Source organism: Sipha flava, unplaced genomic scaffold, assembly GCF_003268045.1.
Source record: "Sipha flava isolate LNK unplaced genomic scaffold, YSA_version1 112_pilon_pilon, whole genome shotgun sequence".
NCBI classification, from domain to species: domain Eukaryota; kingdom Metazoa; phylum Arthropoda; class Insecta; order Hemiptera; family Aphididae; genus Sipha; species Sipha flava.
The window spans coordinates 797,723-818,475 of record NW_020271731.1 but is presented as its reverse complement, the minus strand read 5'-3'; the positions used below and the strand labels follow the sequence as shown (position 1 = coordinate 818,475).

At 28.4% G+C, this 20,753-nt stretch overlaps 1 protein-coding gene across 1 annotated transcript in view; it reads right to left on the bottom strand.

Annotated features, from left to right (window-relative positions):
- The window catches only part of LOC112689538 (metabotropic glutamate receptor 2), a 310,121-nt gene that overhangs the window by 267,819 nt on the left and 21,549 nt on the right, over positions 1 to 20,753 (bottom strand). Inside the window, exon 2 of the mRNA XM_025563298.1 lies at positions 18,314 to 18,880. Within this exon, the coding sequence (XP_025419083.1) occupies positions 18,314 to 18,788 (475 nt within the window). The 5' untranslated portion in view covers positions 18,789 to 18,880. The remainder of the gene's footprint in view (positions 1 to 18,313; positions 18,881 to 20,753) is intronic.

The window sequence follows — 20,753 nt, the reverse complement described above, 5'->3', positions numbered from 1 at the left end:
TTATTATTATTATTATTATTATTATTATTATTATTATTATTATTATTTTTATTATTATTGTTATTATTGTTATTATTATTATAATTATATTGCGTTATGTGATATCGGTTTGGCTATCGAAGCTTTCCATTCAAGAATAATGACTATCATTGGTGGACCAGTCTTTTTTCTGTTCGCGAGAACGCCTACTCCATCGTTGGCGGCGGCCAAACGATAATAAATCAAAATCCGCTGTGTGTTTGATATCCTACCGGAAACGTCGTGAATCAAGACCGGCTTGCGATTATATATATTGTTTTTGTCCCTCTGCTGTCGATAAAAGCCCCGGATCTCTCGACCATGCATATTATTATCTTTGTTTTTTTTTGTCCAACTTGCTACCGGATTATCTCGAAGAAGTTGTCATTATTTCTCAATTCCTAAACCTCGCGTTTTACCATCAACAGCGGTGCCAATGTAAAAACGTTCAAGTTGTTTTTTTACTGTAAAGTATGTTTTTCGATATCGTTTTAACTAGCTATATTAGGCCAATCCATTGATTAAACTTAAAATTCGACAAGGTTAAGTATTAACAAATTACAAATATTAAATATTACAATCGTGCTTTATCGACTAATATTACTCCTACGAACGTATAATTATTAATTTATTACTTCGTGCACCTATACACTGCTGAATAGTTATTTGCCTATACTGCAAGCCGTGTTAAAACTTCGGTCCGCAAGAAATGAACCGTCCAAATCGTCTGTGCACAATATACTAACATGATAATTAGTGAAATGAAAACTCAAATATCCTGTGTTGTTTCTATTATAACTGTAATTATTATGGTTAGTATTGTAGTTATTGCTGCTGTTGCTTTTGCGATTGTTGTTTATCATCAACAAAGGTTTTTAATGAAATAAAATATTGTATTCTACACACCATTATATTATTAGATATGAATTGAATAAATATAAATATATATATATTGTAGTACTAAGCAACATCAATAATAATAAGTACAGGTTCAAAATACTTTATTAGTGTTTTCGAGTTTAATTTAAAAATATAACAAAATACATTTTATTATTAGGAATTGAAAGTGAAGCATTCATTCGAATCCTTTGAAAATGATCATTACTCATGTTGCTGTTATATATGGTTCACGTTACATGATTCAAAGTGATCACGGTTTTTTCTCCATTTGGCTTAACACCAACACGTTCTATAGACATTCTGTGTACGAACGGTTTGCCCAAAGCCAGATTAATGAAATTAGTGGCCCTGGGCTAATATATTTTTGAGGACCCTAATTTTACAAAAAAAAAAGTATTTTTATAATAATATTTAAATTAATATTTATTAGTTAAATAAGAAAAATATTTTTTGTCAAAGAGCAAATTTACATTACATAGTTAATTTATTAAAAAATTCAATTTAATTAAGTGTTAGAATATAAAATATATGGTAATTATACAAAAATACAAACAATTGATTAAGTATTCAAAATATTTTTTTCAAGATTTACTCAATGCAAAAGTATTTAAAACGTTATCAAATGAAGGTTTTTTACATGTGTAATTTTAAATTAACATAATTGTTAATGCGTTCAACCTATCTGCAATCTGTAGATCTTGGTCGAATTTAAATTAGAGCAAACTTTAAAAATGAACGTTCAACTTTACAATTTGTCAACGGTTTTGTCAAGTGTAATCTAAATGCAATATATACATTTGAAAAAAACATCAATAAGTTGTCGTTCATAATGAAGTTCCACCACAGTTGTTAAAATTTAAAACTGTTTTGATATAATGATAAAAGTGAGATAATTCTGTTTTCAAGTTATCACCGAGATCGTTTTGGTAAAACTGAATACAGTTATTTAATGAATCAATGTCTGGTTAGGTTAAATTCATATTTCGTCTTTGTATTTATATTACAACACTCGCAATCATTCGAATACATCGAATAATCGTCGTGGTCATCATGGAAACATCACAACTTTCCAACCAAATTATTTTTATTAATACCTAAGCAATTTAACTCATCCCAATTCCGATCTTAAAATTATACAGCTGCTACTATTTTATTATCAAGAGGACGCCAGCATACGCAAATTTTGTCTCGATATAACAAACGTACAACATGACAAAGTATATTCTGTAAAATTAATTTTGTTGTCAGCCTTAATATTATAGTAAACTAACCTGTTATCAAACTTAAAGGGAAGAACATAATATGTGCGATGATATACGTTTTTTTGTAATATTCTAATTTTTAAGCGAGTAATAAACTTCTTTAAATTGTAATATCTTTTATTACCATAATTCGTTTGAAAATAAAAGTATCGTAAAAAACCTGTTATCACAGGAATAATGTTAATTTCATTAAGTTTCGTGAGAGATCAATTACACTAATATGAAGTCTAATGATACATAATAATGCATTTATTAGTTCAACACAACGTAAATTTACTACGTTGTACGTTTATACAAGACAAAAATAAGAAATACGGATGTGTGACCAATTAATATCACCACAAGAAAATAATAACAAACTCTAGTCAGAAAAAACGAAAGCACTTCAAATAAGTTCAGATAATAAAACTATTTTCATATTATTATTCGAGAAACTATTACGATTGTTACGAAATTCCCAAAAATATTTTTTCGTTTAAAAACAAACAATACTTTAGACACACTCTCTGCATAAATAACACGTCGTAAAATACATTTTAGTCCACGACACAAACATTTCACGTGTTAAGCCAATCAGTATAAACACCAGTTGACGGTCGGTAAAAAAAAAAAAAAATAAACCATAATATTCGTCATCGACTTATTGGTTTTAAACGTGTTCAGAATATCTGGACCTTTCCGTAATATTTCCACTACAGAATATTCACGTTTTTCCCATAACTTAGTGCGCATCACGAAGAATAAACAAATTAAACGATTGAGAATTTTTATACGCGTCTTATCTCTAATAGTCACTTTCGTGCTTTACGCCTAATATTTAACCCTAATTAAGTTTAATAGCACATAAAACAGTTAAATACATTTTTTTTAAATGTGTTTTTTGTGGTAAACTTAGCAATAGCAGTATACTCGTCTGCATGATATACAAACTTTCTAAAATTCGTATAGTCTTATCGTAAACACTCGCAGGAACACTCGTAAAAGTCTATATGTCTAACAGCACGATTTCATATAGCGTTTATCAACCATAGAATAACTTGTTCCACTATTAAGTAGTTAAAATGAAATCGTTATTCTTATGTACATCGTTGCACCTTAAATGTATTTCTTTTTAATGTGTATTCCGCGAATGAGATTATATCAAATTCATCATTAATAATTATTGTTCTGTTGACAGTTTATATTAGGAATATATTCAGTAACGACTTTGTGACCCCTTAATGTTGAATACAGTTTTCAATATCTAATAAACTAAACGAGTTTAATCTTTGAGTTTTTATGACATATGAAGCTCCAGATACCATTGTGCAATTGTCAGTAAACTAAAGAAGAAACCATATTCCCATTGATCTCGATAGACAATGTTTGTGCTTATATAAACAACCACATTAGACATTTGAAAAGGATTCGGTAATTATTATGCACAAATTGACGTTTCATTAACACATTAATTCTATGATCAAATAATATAATAATTTTTCATCTACAATAAATAAAATTTCCGAATATTATTCCAAAAAAACGGTAATATTTTATAACGATAAAGATTAATTTTTTACCGTGGACTATTTTATACTTTTTCTCAGTATCAATTATGCTTTTTTTTTATATAGTTCATTCATACATATATATATATTAGGGTGGTCCTTAGTTTTAGTTGAAGAAAAAAAATTTTTTTTTGATTTCTCACCCTTTAATTTTGTCATTATTATAAAAAACAAATTCTAGTTAAATTTGGTCATGATTACTAACCCCCTTCATGTACCATCGGGGGTTGGAAAATTTCAAAATAGGGTTGTTGTGTTATTTTTTGAATATAATCAATAAACTATAGAAATTATCGTAGAAATGTAAATAACTTAAATTATAGAATTATAGATATTTGTATCTATATTTATCTTATATTTAAAAAACATATCTAACATTTTTAATATATTTATTATGTTATATAAAAAATTATAAAATATCGAATATTTAATTTATTTTAAAAAATTAACTTTTTTCCAGTTTTTTAAGTGCAGTATTATTATTGCAATTGTAATAACTATAATAATATATACATATAGTGTTATTTATTGGCAAGAATCCATTATAAAAAAGTATACTTACATAAAAAGTATTTCACTAAACTTTTTTTTTTTTGGTTAAAGTGTTGTTTTCCAGGAACCTAAACTCGTATCAATAATTCTATAATTTAAGTTATTTACACTTTTACGATAAGTTCCATAGTTTATTAATTATATGAAATAAAATAACAAACCAACCCTATTTTGAAAATGTTCAACCCCTTGATGATACCTGAAGGGGGTTATTAATCATAACCAAATTCAACTAAATTTTTTTTTTTTTTATAATAATGAACAAAAAGAGAGGATGAGAAATCAAAAATTTAAAAGTCCAAAAATAAAGGCCACCTTATTTTACTATATACATACGAGTATATATATAAAACAGTATATGTGCATATACTGTTTTATAGATGAAAAATATTATTTTTACTATGTAAAAATTGATTTTCTTATTAACATTTAAAACATGGTATGACATACTTGACAAAGATAAATCGACTCTAACTAAGAAATCATTTAAACATGATTTTTCATCTTCAATATTCTTAATGGTTCAGTTATACAACTATTTTATATACCAGACAGTAAATTGTTATTCATATTTATAAGACCATAAAAATTAATCGATGGTTAACATTTTTTTTTTAAACAAAATTTTATCTTACTTTTGAAATCAAAATACGAGTATACGTATATTATTGTACAACTAACATGTTATTATAAATATATTTATTATAAGAAGCAATTTTTAATTTTGATATAATAACATTATGAAAATAGTATTCAAACAAAACATTATCGTCTTTTTTTTTAAATAAACTTGCTTAACTGAGTATAAAAACACTATTATAGTGGAGAAAAATCACAATAATCGTAAGTACTCGATTTACTTTGAACATTCTTTGTTACAAAATTTTAAATGTTTCCTCGGATCTTTGATATTTATATTTTAAAAAAATATTCATGATAATCTCAAAAAAATATAAAAATATTTCAAAAAATATTTATAAAATATAAAATATAATAATATGATAACTGGTTAAATAAAATGAGAATATATTCAACTATACGGTAATTTCAAATTCAATTATTTTTAAATTTATTAATAATTTCTTGATTTAATTTCTAAAACGATTTATATATATATATTTAAATAAAAATTAACATTAAATTACTTCATTATTCGACGAACAAGTTTTTCTTGTAAACCGCGGAGCAAAGTAGAAATAAATGTATGTACTGTACGCGAACACAGTATAACCAACAATTTAAGTACTTTCACTGAAAAAATTGAGTACCAGCGGTATATTTACTGTTATTTCCTATGAATTTTGGACTGTTAGACATATCAGTACTCACTAAGAATTTATTTACGTTTGAAACGCATAGGTCTTACAACTATATTAATGATATTTCGGCAAATATTATAACGATATCATTAAAAATATTAAGAGATATTTATACTAGTCAAATTATAGCAACTACACAAAAAAATCTTAATAGACTGACATATTTATAATAAGATACATTATTATAATAATAAAACAATAAATTTAAGCATACATGATTTTTTTCAAATATATTCGAACCATATATAAAAAAGTTTAAATGTATATTTTTCAATCGAATAAATTCTTTTGTTGAACTTTTAACTAATTATCAAACTATGTGATTTAAAAACTTATTGATTTTTCCGTTGTTATAAATTGCATAAGATAGAGTTGTTAACAAAAGTAAAATACTCAATTTATAAATTATGATTCTATTTTCATAATCGAATAAATGCTTCTGTTGAACTATTAATTAATTATCTAATTATGTGATTTTCAAACTTATTGGTTTCAACAATTTTCAAATTTTGATTCTATTCAAACTTTGATCTTAGATTATATACCTAGCTGGAGAAAATAAACAATTTATAAATATTTTATAATTAATAAAACTTGCATTATCAATTAAAATTATTATTAATTAAAAATCTCCACGAAAGCGTCTTGTTTTATATAATATGATGTCCTATAACTTATAAAGATAATTATTTTACTCCAATCTATAACTTTATCTCACATTCTTCATCAATTTTTTATGTATAGTGCTTAATCATAGACTAAGGTGGCAATCGTTCAGATTTTATTAATAATTTGAAATCTGTCAAAATTTCAAGGAAATATATTTTCTTATGCGCGTGATTTGTTTTAATTCGTATAATACAATTATTACTTTTCGAATTGAATTCGGATTCGTGTTATGCCTATCGAACGATCGCAACGAAAGAAAACGCAAATCTCACTTATACCATTGATTATGGATATACTATTTATAATCAATGCTTATACTAAGACTTCTAGGATACGTCTTCCATACACATCGCATCTGATACGTCGATACGTGACATACATTAAATAAAATATTTATTATTTCACAAGGCGCAATAATGACAGTTGAAAATCACAAACGGTTTATGTACACACACATTGGTACACTTGATTTATTGTGACGCTTATTTCTCGTATGTAAATAATTTAGCAATTTCGCCTCGTGCGAGCGTATACTGGCTGATAACCACTATATTCTTATCCTCCGAAAATAAATAAACGGACAAGTATAAAGTGGCAAATACGATAAGTATTGTACTGTGTACAACGAATGGAACAAGATGCTGACGAGCACAAAAATGCTATTTCTGTACGGGTATTTTACGAATATTAAATACAATTACGGTATCTCCTGAACGAATGTAGATAATCAAATTTAATTTTTTATCTTTTATATAACTCACAAAATAAAAATGACAAAAATATTCATATTTTAATTAATTTTTTATGCGTTGATATTTAATTATTTTCGAACGACTTGCAGATTACTATTTTGTGTAATTTATTTTTCTGAAAATGTTGAAGTTTTATTTCTCTTTCCATTAACATTATGATTTTAGTATTATTATTATTTTTGAAGTATTTAACAGCTTATTTATATATTATCTTATCTTGCATTATTTTCTGCAAACTAGAAAAAAATATTAAAATGCATTAAAGCGACTTAGAGCGGCTACTTGGAGGGGTTCACCCTTCTGTTTTTTAGTTATAATTCGCAAACGTCTTACTCGCAAATTATAAAAAAAAGACTCGCAAATAATTTGCAAAATATTTATATAGGTTAGATATATCGAGTTAATCTGTTAAAAAGAATAAGCCAATTTTACATACATTAATTTATAACCAAGTACTGCGGTATTCGCAAGAACTTAGTATTTTAAAATATTTTAAAAGTATATAAAAACGTGTGTTTTTATAAATATAAAAAGAGTGTACTCGCTTTCAAAAATATTTTATAACCAATAACTTTCGAAAATTTATTATAAATAAAATAATGTTAAAGTTTAAAGTGTTTTGAATAAACTGTTTTCGTCGGTTTCATAATTTTTTGTTTTTTTGTTTTTTAATTTTGTGGTAAGTATAACAGTGTATAGGTAATGTTATTTGCAAACAATATTTTTCTCAGTAAACTAATCTTAAAAGGGATTTGCTATTTAATTAATCCATGATACATAACACATTTTCATATACTCAAATTAAATATACAATTGCTGTGATATTTTTTCTCGATATGCTATACACATAAATTTAAATTTAATGTATGGAACTTATAATTTTTTTTTTCGGCGTCATTAACTTTACAACCGCTGTATTTTTTTTTTTTTTTTAGTGTACAAAATACATTTAATGCTTACATTTATCGTAACATATTCAGTATAAAATATAATGTTATAGCTTATCATATACATTGTATCATTGAACAGTATATTGTGTACATAATCAAATTATATCAAAAGCATAACTATGCTATATTAAAACATAAATACAAACTTTATCAAGTAAACACAGAACGATTTGTGAAACGTTATTGACGCAATTTATACAAAAATAACATATTTTATTACATCTCAGATTCTTTATGAATATTTTTATTTTTTTAGTTTCATAATGTTATTTTATTTCCGGTTAGCAATATATGTTCAATATAATGTGGTGACGTAAACAACGCACCGCGAATCGTCCAAGTTGTTTACAATATTGTCAGTGGATAAGGGGAAATCCCATGCTCCAGAATATGCGATGATTATCTCGTTAAGGTAATTTCGAGAATGTTCTAGACAATCGACGCTGATATACCGGCTGGTCAGACGCTCATTCAGTCAGTCCGTGAGTACAATCCGCGACACACCGTGAATTATAATCCGCGATATATTCGGCAATTCCTCCGCAATTGTAACGCGTATCGATATTTGTACATACATATTTATATAATATACTGTCTATTTTAATTAAATTAAATTGTGAGTGATTTTTATTACTTAAATCCCACAATAATAATATAATAATAATTATAGGTAAATATTAATCATTGTATTTAACGTATTCATCATTAAATTGATCTCGGTGTATATTAGGCAACGCACACTTTAATTTCGAGTAAAAATATTCGTCGATTTGTGCACGGCTGTCTAACCATTAACGACCGCGCACAAGTCGACCAACACACATCACACCGGATTCCGAGGAGGTGGGTTGTTGAATAAATCGTTGATTATCACCGTAGTTTAATGTTTGTGTATTTTCGCCAGACACAGACCATTTAACAACACCCGGTTTGACATGTCGACATATACAGGTATACAATCGGGTAACAACCGTTCTGATAAACGGTCATAAGGTATGCAGTAACCACGGACAAAACTTACTACTACCACAAAAATTCAGACACACAACCTTAAATTTGGACATGTGAAATTCCGATTTCGGTAAATTGTTACAAGTGTTCGAATGTTACAACATTGAATTAAAATACTGCAGTTACGGAGTACATAATAGTTCATCTTGTATACAACTAGAGATAATTAGTTTCCACATAAAAATTGTATAACAACATATTATATCAATAGAATGTTTTTCGGTAGCATTTTAATACTTTTCACGTATATAAATACTATATGTAAATACTAAGTATTGGTAAAATTAAAATAACTATTATCATGTTTTCAAAGTTATGTTATTCTAAATGCAAAAAAAAATCTTTATAAAATACAATTCTAGTTTTTTTTTTTTATTTATTTAATATAATGTTAAATTATTAATGCATTTATTTATGGTTTAAATTTACTCTAAGAAAAACGTAGTTATTTCATATAATACTGCTATAATATTTTAATAATGTTAGTATTTAAATTTTAAACATTTTATTATGTCGAGTGTGGGTGTAGTGTATGTATTGCTGTATTGCGCTAAGCCAAAAAAGGTAAAATTTCTCGCATAACAGTTGTAAAATACATATATTTTGTATCAGTTACAATATATTTTATCAAATAAATAAATGAGCCAGTTTTTAATAAATTGAATCACGGATCGAGCAATTTCACGAATCTAAACAGCTATTAAGAAACTTTTAGTATATGAATTACGTTGACATTAAAGTGAAACGTATAAACATTTGAACTATAATAAACTGTGTTCATATATGCACTTACAAAAACGAAAATGCCTACATAAAATCCCGTCAATTTAAACCGGGTCAGTTTGTAGTGCCGTGATAGTCAATAAACTGCAAATGAAAAAAAAATCCTATAAGATGATACGACGTAGATTAGATACAGTTTCTGGGGCCGAATTCTCCGCAGTTTTTTTTATACCATTAGCCGTTTAATAAGATCCGACTACAGTAGTGTAATTCGAAAACAAAACCAAAAGGATGACCGCCTAACCACGATTCAGATAACCTCTGCTTGAATGAAATCCTACGATAATATCAATGCGATCAGTGAATAATTATTATTAATAATATGGTTTAAAATTGAAAAATAACGTTTTAATAAGCTCAAACATTTTAAATTAGTAATTTACTCGAATAAAAATACTGTGGTCATGTTTTATCGCTTAATAAATTTTCATGATTTATTGTCGTTAATGTGCCACCATAAATTCAATTAACCTGTCTCAATGTACATATTTAAGTATATAAAGTTCACTCGTAAAACACGATAGTCAAACGGTGAACTTATCCCACCGTGGTGGTCCAACACCTTTTTACGGGTTTATAAATTAATTTAAAATACTATCAGAGTGCTAATCATATTTATTTTATGATAAATTTGAATGCACCTTTTCTCGATTGAATAACACTTTTCTACGTGATTTTTCCCGTCTAATTCCATAACTTTGTATTGCTCCGTCATTGAAGATCATAATTTTAAACCTGACTACACGAATATATTATATATCCTGCTAAATTAAATACTTGAAACTTAATCGGATATTGAGGTCAACTCGTTCAGTTTTTATTTTTCTATTAACTTTTCCTTTCCTATACAACAATATTATCGGGATTCCGGGTACTTTTGCGTAACAATGACAATAACTTCGACGATTGTTGTATTCGTAACATAACTGATATCGGATATTTGGGCCACTATGTAAATTCGTGTTATACGTCGTATAATATGCCATTTGCAATGGGGTGAGGGGTCTCCTTATCTCACCGTAAATCCCACAATATACTTAGGCTGAAATATTAACGCTGAACACTTCGCCCGTATAGTTCTATTCAAACGTCAACCGAATCGATTCATACTAGGTACTTCTATAAAAAAAAATGTAGACTTCAGTCAAATCGTATAATTAGAATGGAGACGACCAAATCTGTGCAATATTAGATCGTGAGCTGATCGCTGTTTTTGAATGAATGGTGTTTCAGAAGAAGCATGATAAGTATGTAGAAAACGGACATGGAAAAGTTATATTGCAAAACAATCATGGTGAAGTGAGAAGAAATTATAATGTTAAACATATTATGTGAATTTATATAAGAAAAACGGGATAAGAATAATTTAAATAGAAATTCTACTATAATCCTATCTATATAGACCTAAGATATTTATGTAAAACTGTAAAACTGAAGGCTATCAATCTTAACTCAACGAAAAAATGTAATTTATTCGAATAAAGAATTTACATTAAATATTATTATTATACTAAATTCTGAATAATTGTCTTGCGTTTTAGTAAACAACACTAATAAGTACTAATGATTTTTTTTTTTTTTTTATTGATTATTTACAACTTCGGCAACAAAGGCCATTAGTTATTTTATTTTTTTACATTTCGTTTGCCTACATATTTAGATTTGGTTATAAATATTGGTTTGCTTGAGGAAGTTAATTAAATCTACGTTGAGTTGGTGATTGGCTCCAAGGGTTGCATCGAGGTTGTGTGATATCCCGTGTTTGATCCTTTCTTGATTATACTTTATGCAGTCCGATATGATGTGCTTGACAGTGAGATTTGTTCCGCAGTTTGTGCAGATGAGGGGTTTCTCTTTGGCCATGAGGAAACCATGTGTGATTCTAGTGTGTCCTATCCGTAGTCTATTTATTACTGTTTCTTCTTTTCTTTTGAGTGAGGGGTTATACCATTAGGTAGTGTCACCTTTGATTTTGTTGAGTTTGGTATTTTGTTTGGACCAAATGTTTGCCATTTGTCGTTGGTGATTATTTTAATGTATTTTTTTGTATCATCGTATGATATTTATTCTATCAAAGGAGTATCTGTATTATTTATTGCGAGTGAAGTACTAATGTTTATTTCCCGTCATAATATAACTATTATATACGAATAATATATTGATATGCAAATTATTTCCAAATAAACTAAAATTTTAAAATTTTAGTTAATTATTTAACTAAACTCAATAAGAAAATTAAAAAATATATATCTTCAACAATAATTTTTAAAGATGATATGGATAAACTGATGCATGTATGTCCATTCGATGCGTACTCGTTAGCATGTCCAAAAAGAGCAAATATGATTCCTATATTTTTAGTTTCTTACTTTGATATTCTTTATAACGACATAAAAATAATATAGTGCATATAGATTTTGTCACAGGTAAGTTAACTTATTTCCGAGACGGTAAATCACTCATTATTTCAGGAAATAAATTACTCCAATTTTTATTGACAATATTTAAATTAATGAAAATAAAAATATCGTTTTTGTTTATTTAGATATTTATTAAATGTATAGGGAAATAGATGATAAGTAAAGACTATTACTATTTACACACATTATCAAACATTATTAGTAAGATATTATCTGTTATGCCATCTACAATTTAATTTGCTAATTAAACTAATAAAATGTGTATTCATTTAATATTATATTATTTCTTTCAATTTAATCATAATGTTTTTTAATAATTGACTTATACTCGTAAATTCTATAAATTTCACTTAATAGCATAAAATTCGAGTACAATGATTATTAATATCAATTGATTCATCGATAATCTTCTGGTTACATATAATAAAAGTTAAAGTATCAAGCTATATAATATATAATATTACTGTCCTATATTATATACGTAATGGTACGGATAAATTGTTTAATATTACATTATTTCCTGTAACCTATTTATGTTTTCTACATAAACTCCATTGAAAATATTATACTTTTAAACTTTCTAAAAGCACAGTCTGTATATTTTTTCAGCATTTAATATATTTTACACTTTTTACATAAATAAATTTATTTTATCAAAGAAAGTTGTTGATTCGTTCAATAATTACATTAAGTATTCCTCCCACAGAAAAAAATGTATTATGATAACTTTGCATTTATACTTTTATTTGTATATTATTATTTTATACATAGCATAATATATGTCAATACTGTATAAAATTCAACGATAAAAACCATAGTGTGTTATTTTATTTGACTTATTTCACCCATAAATAATATATAACTTAATTTACAAATTAAAGGAAATACTAAAAATAATCTATTAAGCCAGTGGTGCCCAATCCACACTTTTAATCAAATTTCGGAAGTAAAATTAAAATTTGTATAAAAAAATGTTAATGAAAAATGTTTAATTCTAATATTTGAACTCATTGATTTTATAACATGGGTTATTACGAATACATTATCTATGGTTATAAAATATAAAAATATTTACTCATCAAAACAATAAACACGATAGTGCTAAAATATTATTTCGTTTTGTAAACGATTGTTCAGCACAACCCAGAAAGAATACTATAACACGCGCGTAACCAATTACCATCGTAATCCGGTCAAACGGACAATGTCAATAATCACAATATATATAAGTTAACGTAAATTCGTTCAAATAGCAGTAGAACTAAAAGAACACAGTTTTCCGAACATGAATTTTGACTGTCAGATGTACATAGATACTAAATCTTTGATTCGTTGTACGTACACTACAAATAAAAAAGCGAGTGACATCTATCTCACAAAAAGTTCATTTAAATTTATATTATAGTTTGGGCTTACGATAAAACTAAAACAGTCGGAGTAAATCCAACCATAAAATAGTAACTAATAAATATATAGTTTTAATAAGTCAACCCCGTATCGGTCACCGGAGTTATACGTAATTATTTCCAAGACAATATATTATAACAAATATCAATGATAATAAAATATTATAAGATCTACTTGCTGTTCAGATACAATTCTTCAATTTTTATTGTTTAAATATTTTTTTATAAAACATTGAACCAAAAAAAATGAGAATTTTATACGATTTAATAATTGGATCTTGGTGATTACATTTCTTTCGTAAACATTATATTTCCAAACATTTAACAAAATAAAAAAGTGCATAGGTCATATGTTAAGACCAAAATTAATCTTTTTAGTTGAATTGTACCGTATATAAATATACTTATAGTACTTCAGAAAATATATACTCAAATAGCTTGAATAACCGCCAAAGACTTCAGTAACCCTAACAAACTACAATCAATCTCCCTCAGAAATATTACATCCGCCTCGCGCTGTATTCCAAATAAAATACTTTATAAAGATTCCCAAGTCTCTAACATTAAATATTTGGCTCGAATTCATTATAATTAATTCTACCAAAAATCCCAACATTTTCAAACCTCTTTCATTATTTACTGATTCATCAACTTTTCTTTGGATCGATATTTCAGTAAATTACATCCAAACACTAACACGCAAAAGAAATTATGATCACCAACTAAAAATCGTGTAAAAAAAATTTCCTTTAGACAAATGACAAATCCAATTAGTACACAATAACCAAAATCAAAATGAACACTCTTCGTTAGTAATCATGATAAAAGAAAAATCATTCCAGCGTGCCATTAATCTAATTTCAAACAAATTAAATTAATTAGTAAAGTTGTTACAACGTAATAAATAATGTACACATTATGCTCGTATTATTCAAAAAAACACGTTGGTATACATTATTAATATTGATTCATCGATTTGAAAATGTAGACTTGTTTTCAAGATCAATTTTTGGCAAATTTCCCTGATCAGCTTACTACATTGTAATACTTATAATAATGAAACACTATTGGGCGAGCCCTATTTTAAAACATTAAGTTATACATTTGTACATGACAATATTCCACGATTTAAAATAATACTACCACATGGTACTTACGATGAATTAAAAGTGTTGAAAAAAAAAAAACCCTCGTTCAAGAAGGAACCTTCAATCCTCCCGAATCACACCCTTGCTACCATGATTTATTATGTACAATTTCTCGATCCATAAATTATGAACTTAACTGTTATTAAGTCATGATTTGCGTTGTAGAATGCGTGACCACTACGCGATGGTCGATGTGACACATAGCCGCCAAAAATTAAGTACCGGGAAATTTCACAAGAACTTTAAGGTACAATAGGAATACCCAACTTCGGACACTTGGCGCCAGGAAATTTGGCTAGTGGACAATATTTTACCTAGTTAAACGCGAACGAAACTCGTACTAAATATCAGAATGCGTTGGGACATAAGTGGAAATTGTTTTAAGGAAACATCTGCTCTTCAATGGTTGATCTGATTTGTACGTAGTGCATGTGCAGTTGTTGTTTATGTGTTTTATATTACGTACAATGAATGTTACCGTAGTTATTAAGAGATTTACGATGTGATTTGCATAAGTTCAATATCAAAAGAAAGAATGGAGAAAACGCCGATGAACTAGGGATTACGACTGTATTGTCGATAAACACATGAAATATAACAATAATTACTATTTATTTGTTTTCTGTTTTCGATTCGAAATGTCATGTGTTTTATCGACCGAAAATATTACGGGGGGGGGGAAGATTTTCCTAAAATATTTATACCCTTCCCCCTTCCCCCCGGTACAATATTCCTAGGACTTAACTACGTTCTCAAAACATAGCACATATACAATGATTTTTTTAAGCGATCTGTTTTTTAATATAAAGACAATGGTCTAGATACAAACGTTATTTTATTAATAAAATTTGTTTTTTCTCCTTCCTGTCATCTACTTAAAATCATTTTTATTAACAGATTATATGCAATTTTAGATTTCAGTACCACAATTTTGCTAATTTCTATAATTTATGATTTTCCGGTAACTGGCGTAATAACATGTAAAAAAATTCGCTGTATTCGATAACGCCTTACAAATAATTTCCAAAAATACTATGATTTCAGTGAAATTGATAAACATCTGGCTGTCACAGTACTATTATTAATCTAAGGAAATCGATGATCAATAATTTGATACTAGACATTTATAACACATTTATACACGATAATATACTGATCAAAGGTTCGTATTTATTGGCCCGACCGAATCGGCAAAATCATTGTATGCGTTGCGACTATTGTGACAATATACAATCTATATTTAATTTTTTGCCGTCTATATTCTGCTTCGGTGGAAGACATAAGCGCGAAAATCGTATCATACATAAGCGCCAAAATAAGGTAACCAAAAATGAAGTCGTATCGTACAAAAGCACCCAAAATCCAAGGTACGCACGTAATACGTACGTGTAATAAATATAGTGCAAATGTATAAAAGTACAAATATATGAAAAAAGTGGTATTAAAAAATCAACCAATTTATAAAATTTATATTTATTTGCATGTATAATGTATATCATAATTTATTATTGATATTATTTTTTTTTTATAAAATCGTAATTTTTAAATTACTACTTACATAAAACATAAATTTCATGATATGTAATATCACAAATAATATGTAATATCTGCCCTCTAGATTTTAATTTTCTGAAAATTGGCCTGATAGTAACTTTGAATTATCCACCCCTGAACTAAAGCATAGTTATTATTATCATGCTTATCAACATTGTTTGATAAGTACCAACATTTATACATTTATATAAAATTACCTCATATGGCTATTGTATATTGTCACAATAGTCGCAACGCATACAGTGATCTAGCCGACCCGGTCAGACCAATAAATACGAACCTTTGATTAGTATATTATCGTGTATAAATGTGTTATAAATTTCTGGTATCTAATTATTGATCATCGATTTCCTTAGATTGGAATTAGTACTGTGATAGCCAGATATTTATCGATTTCACTGAAATCATAGTATTTTTGGAAATTATTTGTAAGGCATTATCGACTACAGCGAACATTTTTACATGTTTATTACGTCAGTTACCGGAAAATCATAAAATATAGAAAATTAGCAAAATTATAGTCCTGAAATCTAAAATTGCATATAATCTGTTAATAAAAATGATTTTAAGTAGATGACAGGAAGGAGAAAAAACAATTTTTATTAATAAAATCGTAGTCGGTAAATTGCGTCCCCCAAAAAAGGTCATAGTTATATACTACGTAAATTGTATTCCGAGTTTGTTTAAAATGTACGTAAATTGCAGCTTGAGATATTCCGATTTCCGGTCGACTGTTCAATTTAAAGATAAGTATTAATCTCTGATTGATCGATGCAGATAATAATAATATGTTCACTAATATAATATATTACTAGCAGCTTATGTGCATTTGATCGAAGACCTTACGCTTGAGATTTACGTTGCTCTACAGTCTAAATACAGCATAGGCGGATATAGGCTTAGCCCTCCCAAATATTTTAATAGTCCTTCCAAAATTGAAACTTTGTTAGAAATGTTACTCGTTGTTTTTTTAATTATCTGTTCGTTTTTTCGAAAATCGTAAAATAAAAAAGAATTAAAAAACTATTTACAATAACATTAATAATACCAATTAGTTCTACTACTTGCAAAAGAAGTTTCAGTGCAATGAAAAAAATAAAAACTTGGCTAAGGACATCGTTTGTTCAAGATAGATTCAGTGATCTTTCAATACTATATATTGAAAAATATAAAAAGCGATGATATTTTGAATATCTTGCTGATATAAATAAATATTTTTCATTAAAATAAAATATTAATTATTTTAAATATACGTTATTTAGTGTTTTTTTTAATAAAACATAATAATATACAATATACAATAAAATAAACATATCTATATTTTTAACATTAATAAGTTTTACTTGAGCATGGAAAGGGGGTGTGGAGGCGAAACCCCTGTGGGTTATTTTACATTGAATTATTATAGCCCCCCCAAAAATTCAGCCAAATGTCCGCCTATGATATGCAGTCTATAGTTTACATTTTTTTTTTTTCAATTTAAAATAATAATAATAATAATATATAATAATAAAAATGTACGTTATGAAAAGCGAAAAGAATAAAACGTTGAAAGTAGTTGATGGTTTCAAATTTCGTTTTCACAAAATGCTAAAAAATGATATCCAGCACTGGTGTTACACAGTTAATACGTGTAAGTATTTTTTGAAATTTAATGATAATAATATTTGTAGAACGTAGGAATATTGTACCGGGAGAGTAAAAATATCCTAGGAAAATCATATCCCCTCGAGGTACAATATTCCTAGTAAATTCTTACCGGGAGGTAATATTATCCTAGAATATTCTTACCGAGGGATAAACCTTTCCTAGGATAATCGTACCCACTGAAGGGGGTATTATTATCCTAGGATAATCTTACTGGGGGTAAAGATAACCTAAGATAATTTTACAGGAGATGAAATATGCCTAGGAAAATCGTACCCCTCATCCCCCCCGGTAATATTTTCCGGGGATATGATTTGACTGGAACACCGAAACTACCACCGAACCGTCGTTCTATATCCCTACGCTGACACTGACCTTTTATGAAGTCTATGGCCATCTCCAAGCCATACGTATCCTTGTCGCAGTCATCCAGTATGAGAGCCCCGATCTTGAACTTAGTCCACCGCTTGTTGATCTGGTCCAGCGTGTAGAGCATCGTCTCTACCGTCTGTATACCACCCTGGGCCATTATCGGACCGCACGTGAACTGCGTGTCCTCACGCGAATGCACCATCATCAGCCCGCCCAGCAGCAGGTCACCGTCTACCACTGCCTCCTTCTTCAACGGCCACACCAACGGTTCGACGACGGCGGCAGCGTTGGCCGGGGACGAGGAGTGCCGCATGTGACGCATACGCACGTCCGGCGACGGCGTTTGCATGGATGGCACCCGGCGCAACCATCCGGTGTGGTTGGAGAGCGCCGGGATGGGTAGCAGCGCGATCAATATCGTTACGACCAAGGCGACCACGGCAGCCACGGTGGAAGGAGACATCGCGACCCGGCCCATGGCTTCACCGGGAACACGGACCCGGTGCGGTAACGTCGTCCCTGAACTCGACTGGCCGACCGGCGACAAGACCTTCCGTCTCGTCACATCCCCTGTAAATAAATATATACATTCATTTATATGCACACTCATGTTAAACGTTATGTTTTTGCACGGTGTGCACCGCTGACGTGCAAGGACGGATCATAAGGGGAGAGATAAGGACAATAACAGATTTAACCATTGTGCCTCTTTAAGCACAAACAAATTGCCGCCTTTTAATATAAATATTTTTCTAGTCTAAAAAATGTTATTTAAGCATACAATTATAGTTTTCTTTATTGCTTAAAAATTTAGTGATGTAAAATAAAAATATACAGCTATTATAAAAATGCATACATACATTCATATAAAAAAACTTCATTTTAAAAATATAATATAAAATATAATGATAATAAACATGTTAGTAAAAAATACTTAAATAGTTTATTTTTAAATTATATTCAAAATCCAATAGTGCCGAGTATACATCGGTTTTAATAAAATAAAACAATTATTAGTTGCATTTATTTTAGTTCTAGTTAAATATAATACAAATGTAAAATTAAAAGTGATTTGTCGCCCTTCAGAATTTTCTGCCCCAAGCACTAACTTGAAGTGTTTACTAGGAAATACGGGGAATTGGATGTTTCTAGTGTCGGAGTGCGTGACAGCTACTGAAGCGGATTTTTCTGCGATAACGATGTCGTTGCAGTTGATCGATAGTAGTTATACGGTACTGAAAAATTCATTTTTATTTTTGTTTTTTCGTCCATGAAAACTGAACTCGATAGATACATCCGACGAGTAGAAAATTTCTAACGTATTTTAACACATACCCTATGATTTGGGAAATCTACGATTTGGAATATTCGAGACTGGAGTATTATTTACATGTTTGTATTTCATAATGAATGCATTAGACTACGTTAAAATGAACCGATATTGACGGAAACACTTCATAAATCACAAGCTCAGTAGAAATAATATCGATTTGCACCGCATTAATGTTTACGCTACGTAATGCGAAGGAAAATAAATATTTACCAAAAATCCGCGAATTTGTCTGTCTTAGACTTAATAATTTTACACTGAAATAATTCATTGAAATACTATACTTTCGTTTTGATCTCTCGAAGTTTACATAGGCTATAGCTTGTAATATAATTATTGAAACTTCGCGTTTCCATTAATTTCCAAATTGTATCAAGTCGATACTAGGCAAAACATTTTTTTTTTTATGAAATTTATTTAATTTAAAACGATAGAAATAGAAATAGTGGAATTAAAATTGTTCTTTAATAATGTAAAATGCTGTTAAAAAAACTAAACAAAAGGTTTATACAATATAAGCACCATAAAGGAAGCGTTCCTTTGTACAATTTATTTGGAAAGCTTTTTTTATAAAAATGATGGTACTATTATATTATAAATAGGCCATGGCTGTTATACGTGGGTTAAAATGTTTAGGAAAATTGAAGTTCAAATTAAAATAAAAAGATTTAAATATAGATACTTGAAATATGATAATAGATATAAAAGCATGAATAAAAAGTCAGTAGCTTATAATTAATATTCTATAGAAGTCATTTTAAATTAAAAATATTACATAACCACTAATTTTTATAACTTACTCGTATGTGTGAATTGGTATATAATCATCAAAAAAACTTAACACATTTATTTAAGCACTTTTAAAAATAATTTGAATTCACATACATCTATTATAGTCAGGGGCGCCGAGACCTATATTGATGTAGGACGACTGCCTTACATATTGAAATGGGTGGGTTAGTGGGTGCCGAGTGGGTAGTAGCTGATGCCTGATACAATAGTATAAGAATAGTTTAAAATATTATAGGTATAACGATAGTATAGCTATTTTAACAGCTGCATGTCCCCAGCCCCTCCACCTCAGACTTTCGAGTTCAAATTTTTACAGTCGTT